We start from the raw sequence: 7,586 nt of genomic DNA, 5'->3' as shown, positions 1-7,586 counted from the left end.
AAATCTAATTTATTTAGAGAAAAAAAAGTCCAAATCTTATCATCTAGACTGAAATGTTATGTGACAAATTTGGGCGATTGGAAATTTAAGTACCAGGAAATGTTATAAATGCCTCCAACTGTGTAATTAGAGTACTTGGTCGTTACGTAACCAGGCTTTATCAGCACGTTGGCTCTGGGAGATAGCCCCGCCCCTCCGCGTGACGTCACCGCTGGCAGAGAGTGGGATACTGGGAGAGCCGGAAGAGCCGCAGATTCCCAGTCAGAGCGTCTCCGTCAGCGCTTCTTCCACCAGCAGGGAGATATTCATTTTATAACTCACCCGGGACTCTGCTGCGGTTTCCTCGTTTGAAGGTGAGAATATTACATCTATAAAACGTCGGATGCGGAGGGGGAAAATATCCGCGGGAAGCTCGTGCTGAGTCCCGTCATCCCTCAGGCGGCGCGTTAGCCTGAGCCCAGCTAGCTAACTGGAACAGGAAATGCCAGAGCCTGGCAGACGGACGGACAAACAGCACTCTTCTGGAAAAATAAGGCCGTTTTCGCGTCCAGGTACCTTTAAAGGCTAATTAACCAATTGACAGTCGACTAGCTAACTTAATTAGCCAAACCTTTTTCCTGTAGACGGAGCCTATCTGTCAGAGAGATGGTGCGCAGTTATTTACATGGAACTTTCTGGGTTTATTAGATTATAATGCAACCCCGTCGTGACACATGTCGACCTGCTTTGTGAACTAACGCGACCGTGATTTAAGTAAATGGATCCAACAAGGCGAGTAGGATCCATTCATGGAAATACCACCCCCGCTTCGGTCCTGTTACCTTGACCCTGTTATCCAGAAACACGGTGTCGTTCCCAAGCACACATGTCTTCCCCTCCACGCAAGGAAAAAGTACCTTCCTGCGGTAGGGGTTTGGATGCGAGCAGCGGAGGGTGTGGTTGTGTTGTGTCGGTAAAAGTTGAGACTTGCCCGCCCGGGAGGCTGCTTCCTGGTCGGGGCTGAATGAATCGGGCCACAGATGTTCGGTTCGTGCTGAGTCGGGAACTGGGATCTGTGGGTTTGTTCCAGTTCGAGTCTGGAGGTCATCCAGCGACACGTGTACCGCCATTGTCCTGTTTCAATCACATTGGGACTGATTCGGGTATTACATCTCTTCAGAGGGATTTTGTGGTTCAAAACTCAGCTCTGTGTGTGTGTGTGTGTGTGTGTGTGTGTGTGTGTGTGTGTGTGTGTTGTGTGTGTGTGTGTGTGTGTGTGTGTGTGTGTGTGTGTGTGTTGCATCAGAATGTGGAAGGCAACAGCCGGACAGTCGGTCAAAATAGCTCCAAGTGAGGAGGTGGACGACTGGGAGACCGACCCAGACTTTGAGGTACCTGCTCCCACATTTGCCTATTCCACTTCCGCTCGCTTCATCCTTTTTAAGTTTTCACTAATAAACCTCTTTTTTCATCTAGAATGATGTGTCAGAGAAGGAGCAGCGCTGGGGGGCCAAGACGGTGGCGGGCTCAGGACATCAGGAACACATCAAGTGAGGAGCAGACCGAGTAAAATAAGATGCAGTCCGGTTATTTCCAGTGTGTATCCTCATTTGTGTCCGTGTCCGGCCCAGTATCCACCAGTTACGTCAGACGGTGTCCACAGAACACACCTCCCTGAAGCAGCAGGAGATGGACACCATGCCCAGAGCCTCGTATGGATATGGAGGAAAGTTTGGACTTCAGGAGGACCGCATGGACAAGGTTAGACTTTAAAAAAAAATAAAAAACCAACAGCAGCATCCGTACTTCTGCCTTTTATTGTTCAGCGTGAGCTGCTATTTATTCACATTTACACGCAGTTTATGAATTGAATATTATTGCAAAAAAATGTGTTGCTTGAGTGAATAAATTCCTGTTCTTATCATCTTATTTAAAAGGGTTGGTTGCTATGACGATAAATATCTCAGAATCTTCAAGTCTTTCTTTCAGAATAATTCACTTGGGATGGTTTGTAATTACACACCTAAAAGGTGACGGGTCTCTGGGTGTTCTTTTGTAAATTAACTGACTGGAAGCTGAAATGACCAAATCTCCCAGAATTCTCTTCAAACCCAATAAAAGAACGCCAGTGTCACAGGACACAGTTTCTGCTGCTTTGATTAGCGTTTGATTAGCTCAAACATGAAATCTCCGAGGCCTCCTGGAGTTGTGCAAGCTGTCCCCATGTTGTAGTTCTGTGTGTTTGATATTACCTGGACAAGGGTCCAATTCTGACACGCTGCTGTTAGCCTCTAAAATGTGTGTTTGTTTTTTTTTGTGCAGCACAAACTGTTGAAACAGGATCAGTGTTTTTAGCTGCAGCTCTTTAGCCGTTAGCACAGCCCACCTGTGAGGTCCACTGCTTCTGTGTTTCCAGTGTTCAACCCCCCCTCACAGGTACACTTTGTGTGTTATTCAGTCTGCAGTGGGTCACGACTACCAGAGCAAGTTGTCCAAACACTGTTCCCAGGTCGACACCTCCAAGGGCTTCGGAGGGAAGTTTGGAGTTCAGGCTGATCGTGTTGATCAGGTATTTCAAAAATGCGACGTCGGCATTCTTATTCAGTGCCTTTGAGATCTGATGCTGCATCACTTCTACTGAGTGCACTAGAATGCTAACCAGCTGGATAATGCTGGCTTACGCGATCTGGATCACTGAGCATGGAGTCTTGTCCTTTCTTTGCTGCTCAATATTTCTCCTATAAAGTGGCAGGACTGGACAACTCTGCACCCACAGGACTGACAGACTGTTGCTTCCTTCTGTCTCATTCCAGTCTGCTGTCGGTTTCGAGTATGCTGGGAAGACGGAGAAACACGCCTCTCAGAAAGGTAACGCTTCACTCCCGGATCGGTTCCAGATCCATTTGACCCAGTTTTAATTAGGGTCTTATGTAAGTTAGTGTTTTCCTCGCAGGGTTAAGCTCGCGAGTATCTTCTGTTATTGCAGTCAGAAACAAACAGCTCTTGGAGTCCATTCTGTTGTCTGAGATTTGAATATTTTATGGCTGTTTTCCATGACTCCCCACTCCACTGCCTTCAGATGAAGCTCGGCTGAAATGTTTCACTGGCTCCTCCTCAGAGTTCCTGTCTAGAGCCGTTTGGATCTTCCTGTGTAAAAGCAAAGTGGTTGTTTTGAGCTGCTTCACACTGACCTTTGACCCTGGCTTTGCTGTGCAGATTACTCCAGTGGGTTTGGAGGGCGGTACGGAGTTCAGGCAGACCGCGTCGACAAGAGCGCCATGGGCTTCGATTACCAGGCCAAAACTGAGAAACACGAGTCCCAGAAAGGTTGGTCCAGCCTTGCTGCCATTCTTCGGCCTCCTGCTGATATCAGACGAGATGAGATTCGTTCAGTCTTCTGTGTGAACTATCAGACCTGATCAAAGCTGCACTTGCACGGATGATTTTTACTCTCCCGTGGTCATCATGATATCCTGTTTCAAACATGACTGGCCTGATTTTTCTGGTTTATCTGGAATATACACGCGTGTTAACAGACATGTCGTTTTATCTCTTATTTCCTCATCCCTCTCCATCTTCCCTGTTCACCGACAGATTACACAAAGGGCTTCGGTGGCAAGTTTGGCGTTGAGACAGACAAGGTGGATAAAAGCGCCGTGGGCTTCGAGTATCAGGGCAAAACAGAGAAGCATGAATCCCAGAAAGGTCGGTATCGTCGCGCCGAATATGTATTTGTGTAGTTTATATCTGGGGACTCACACCTTCATGTCTGTCCAGACTTTGTCAGAGCCGACAGAATGCTCTGAATGGCCAGTTAAGTTAAGCATGGATGACTTAAATAATTCCCCCACAAAGCATTGGGCTGTGCGCCTGCACTGAGACAACGAGCTCGTCTCAAATGGACATTTAAACGCACCGGCTCCTGTTGATGTGGAAGTTGTTGTGAAATTTGTTATTCCAACCTGGATTTAGAAGTAGGAACGTGCTAAGTCTGCTTGTGGTGTGTTTCTCAGACTACGTGAAGGGGTTTGGAGGGAAGTTTGGCGTGCAGACAGACCGACAGGACAAGTCTGCGCTGGGATGGGACCACCAGGAGAAGTTACAGCTGCACGAGTCTCAGAAAGGTGAAGTGATTTCATCCTGACCCCACTGTAGGATTTGAACTTGCGTGAGCTGAACGTTCTTCCTCTTTGGTGCTGGACTTCAGGGTTTTATTGTGGTTTTGAGATGTGGTTGTTCAACAACTTCCTCAATCAAAGCAGGAAGTGAAACTGCAGCTCATGTTTGTTGGCTTTTTACTGGTGTTTACAGGCAAGTTGAAGCTGTATTTGCAGGTCAGCAGGGACTTCTGGGCACAAACATGGGGCGGTCAGCCTCCAACAATAGGTGGCTGAATGTTCCCCGCCAGCTTCTCATTATTGTCCTGCTGCCACGTTAATCGGACGACACAATTAACACTGGCAAACAACAGGTTTAAGGCTTCACCATAGTGAAAACAAAACTGGGCCGACGTTTCATTTCTGACTGAAACGCATCAGAAGACCATGGACGGGAGGAATCTCTGCCCTTCTCTGAACATTCACAAAGGGTGTGTGTGTGTCTGTGTGTGTGTGTGTGTCTGTGTGTCTGTGTCTGACTGACTGACTGACTGACTGACTGACTGACTATAAGCAGGGCTTTGGAGGGCAGTTTGTGGTAGAGGTGAACAAGAGGTGGACCAGTGCGAGGCCCAAACCTCCTCCATTATTAGTGTTTTTGTTTCTATTATTGTCACCACCTCAGCAGCACCAGCTGCTCAACATCAGCTGAGCAGCTCAGTCTATTAAACAGCTCCAAGGACAGACAGATTTTCTCAACAGTCCTGAAGTTCTTCTCTAATTAAATTGGTTTCAGCTTCTAATAAAGAAGCTGAAGTGACCATGATGTAGGTGGTGATTTGAGGTGAAGGTGGCTCTGAGGGTCTGCTCTCGGTTTGCTTCCTCACGTGCCTGAGAGATTAAGTGCTGTCAAACAAACAATGATGTCAGAGGGTCCAGTTCTGTGGCTCTGGTACCGGTCCTCCAGCCTTTCACTCACTACATGGCCTCTTTCCTCTGTTACAGTGTTTGACCTATGGAGCGGGCCCTCAGATGTCTTCTGTCATGGCCAGAATGTCGTCTTTGTTCTTACGTATATAGTGAGATTTGATACTTTAGGGGGGCTTGTGTGTTTCATCACACAACGGCAGCCGCTTTGGCTCCGCCCACCTGCTGCTTACGTAATATTATTGTGCGTCTTGAGCTTGTTCACGCTGTTTTTTTCCTCCTCCTGAAACTTCTTCGTGTTCTGGTTCTGAACCATTTCAGAAAACTAAAAGCCTGGTGTTTTTTTCCTTAACAGATTATTCAAAAGGATTTGGAGGAAAGTTTGGAGTCCAGAAGGACCGTATGGACAAGGTGAGGATTGTTTTGTTTGTGTGTGTTCATGGGTTTAGGTTAGGGTAGGGAGCTGGGGAAATAATGCATTAGGTCAATGGAGGTCCTCACAAAGATAGAAATGCAAGGACGTGTGTGTGTATAGTTCTGCCTCACACGTTCTTCTCTGATCAACAGACGGCTGGAACATTTGAAGAGGTGGAGAAGCTGACGCCATCGTACCAAAAGACCAAACCTGTGGAGGCTGGTCAGTGTTGGGGGGCGGCCACCCGAGTCCCTCTGTAGCCTAACGCCTCACACGTTTTTGCGTATTTGTGATTGGCAGCTGGCAGCAACACGGGGAGCATCAAGGCTCGCTTCGAGAACATGGCGAAGCAGAAGGAGGACGAGGACAGGAAGAGGGCCGAGGAGGAGCGACTGCGGCGACAAGCCAAAGAGAAGCAGGAGCAGGAGGAGGCACAGAGGAAGATCCAAGAGAGCGCCCGGGCCCCCTCCCCCGTCCCTGCTGCCAGCCCTAGTCCCACTCCCCCGGTCCAGCCAGCAGCTGCTGCCACGTACCAGGTCAGTCCTGCTGCGTTAGCAGGACCCTTTAAACGCGTCCTCCTGAAGGAGGTGGTTGTGGAAAAGGCTGGTTCAGATCTGTGATCCACCCTTCTGTGTTTCTACGGTGCCCAAAGGAGGGTAGAGGCCAAACGTGTCCATTTTGTCTCTTTGCAGAGGTCAGAACAGCTGGATGCTGCTGAGGAGAACGGAGAACATCTGTACGAGCTGGAGCCAGAGAAACATTCCACGGAGCCGGAGGATCTGTATCAGACTCCTGATGAGACCACAGCAGTAGCAGCAGCAGGTGAAACCCCAATCTGACCCCTTTGTCGGGTAGCGCGAACTTTGACCCTCGGCACGGACGCGTGACCCAGGTGGGAGCCGTCTAAAGTGTCGTTCTCTTTCAGATGAGCAGCAGTACGATTACGGCGAGGACCTGGGGATCACGGCCGTGGCTCTGTACGACTACCAAGCAGGTGAGTCTGTTGCTGCTCATCCAGCTGTTTGAAAACAGGTTGTTTTCTCCATGACCTTTAACCTGAAGGGTCGATCTCCCGTTTCAGCCGGTGACGACGAGATCTCCTTTGACCCCGACGACATCATCACCAACATTGAGATGATTGACGAGGGGTGGTGGCGAGGCGTGTGCAGGGGCGCGTACGGCCTCTTCCCGGCCAATTACGTGGAGGTCCGGCAATGACGCAACAATTGGCGCCCGAGAGCGAAGCCACACTTGTGAAGCCGAGCGCGGATGCCACGGGACGCTCTCGTGACCTCTCCACCTTTCTCCCTCTCTCATCCCTCACCATCTCCAGCTTTGCTCTGTCTCTCATCTTTCTCCTGTCCGGAGGGGAAGCAGACTCCTCCTGAACCCTGGAGCTTTCGTTAGTGCCGCCACCTTCAGCTTCAGACGATAAATGACCAAATCAGAAAGGAAACATCAGATTATTCGTGTATTCCGGTGAAGTCGCCGCCCTGACTGGGGTTTGCTGAAAGTGTCGGAGACGTTTCTTCTTCTGTGGTGGTTTCTGTCAGAACTGTTAGCAGGAGGGGTCGTCGGTGTACCGTGGCTTTGTGGACCAAAATGATGGCGTGATATAAGAAGTTTAAACTCTGGATTATGATCTGTCAGGATTTCCTGCTGAATTGAGGAGTTCACAGCACCGTTAGTTCCTGTGATCAGCGCCAACAGACTAATAACTGTACAGAGATCTGCGACGCCTAGAGAATCAAAGTTTCAAATATAGTTTGTTTTTTTTCTTCTCACTGTGCTTTTCTTCAGGTTTGTGTGATTAAAAACAAACTGATGAATGAAACTCAACTTCCAGCAGATGACGGCTCTGGGTCGCATCAGTGTAGCTTCATTTCATCTGTGCTGTTTTATAATAAAAGTGACCTTGATGAATTATCTGTTCGCTTTCATAAATAAACTTATCAGTTGCTGCCATTAATGATTAGTTTTTTCAATTCCACACATTTTTAGATGTTTTATGAACAAACACTGTAGCAAATGTTAATTTCAGGACTGAAAAAGTTGTGTTATTCCACAGGTTATTCATATAACGGTATAAAAGTGAACATTTTATCATTTATCCTACTTTACATAAAACAACTTAATTTTAAGACTTTTTTTAATGAATCTCAGATCTC

General features: G+C 48.0%; 1 protein-coding gene across 2 annotated transcripts; it reads left to right on the top strand.

Moving 5' to 3' along the window:
- The first annotated feature begins 190 nt into the window (after positions 1-190).
- On the top strand, positions 191-7,383 carry LOC130521525 (src substrate cortactin-like). 2 transcript variants are annotated; one of them, XM_057025127.1, is made up of 15 exons: positions 191-353; positions 1,286-1,370; positions 1,456-1,529; positions 1,611-1,740; positions 2,438-2,548; positions 2,793-2,847; positions 3,196-3,306; positions 3,574-3,684; positions 3,993-4,103; positions 5,359-5,414; positions 5,571-5,640; positions 5,719-5,954; positions 6,111-6,240; positions 6,344-6,412; positions 6,500-7,383. In XM_057025127.1, the coding sequence occupies exons 2-15, from the start codon at positions 1,287-1,289 to the stop codon at positions 6,634-6,636; spliced, it is 1,485 nt and encodes a 494-aa protein (XP_056881107.1). In that variant the 5' UTR covers positions 191-353; position 1,286; the 3' UTR covers positions 6,637-7,383. The 2 variants fall into 2 exon arrangements, with proteins under 2 accessions (XP_056881107.1, XP_056881108.1); XM_057025128.1 differs by lacking the exon at positions 191-353 and adding an exon at positions 409-551.
- Positions 7,384-7,586: the final 203 nt, after the last annotated feature.

Source organism: Takifugu flavidus, chromosome 2 (assembly GCF_003711565.1).
Source record: "Takifugu flavidus isolate HTHZ2018 chromosome 2, ASM371156v2, whole genome shotgun sequence".
NCBI lineage: Eukaryota > Metazoa > Chordata > Actinopteri > Tetraodontiformes > Tetraodontidae > Takifugu > Takifugu flavidus.
Note: the sequence above shows the minus strand (reverse complement) of the source record. Positions and strands in the feature narration are given on the sequence as shown.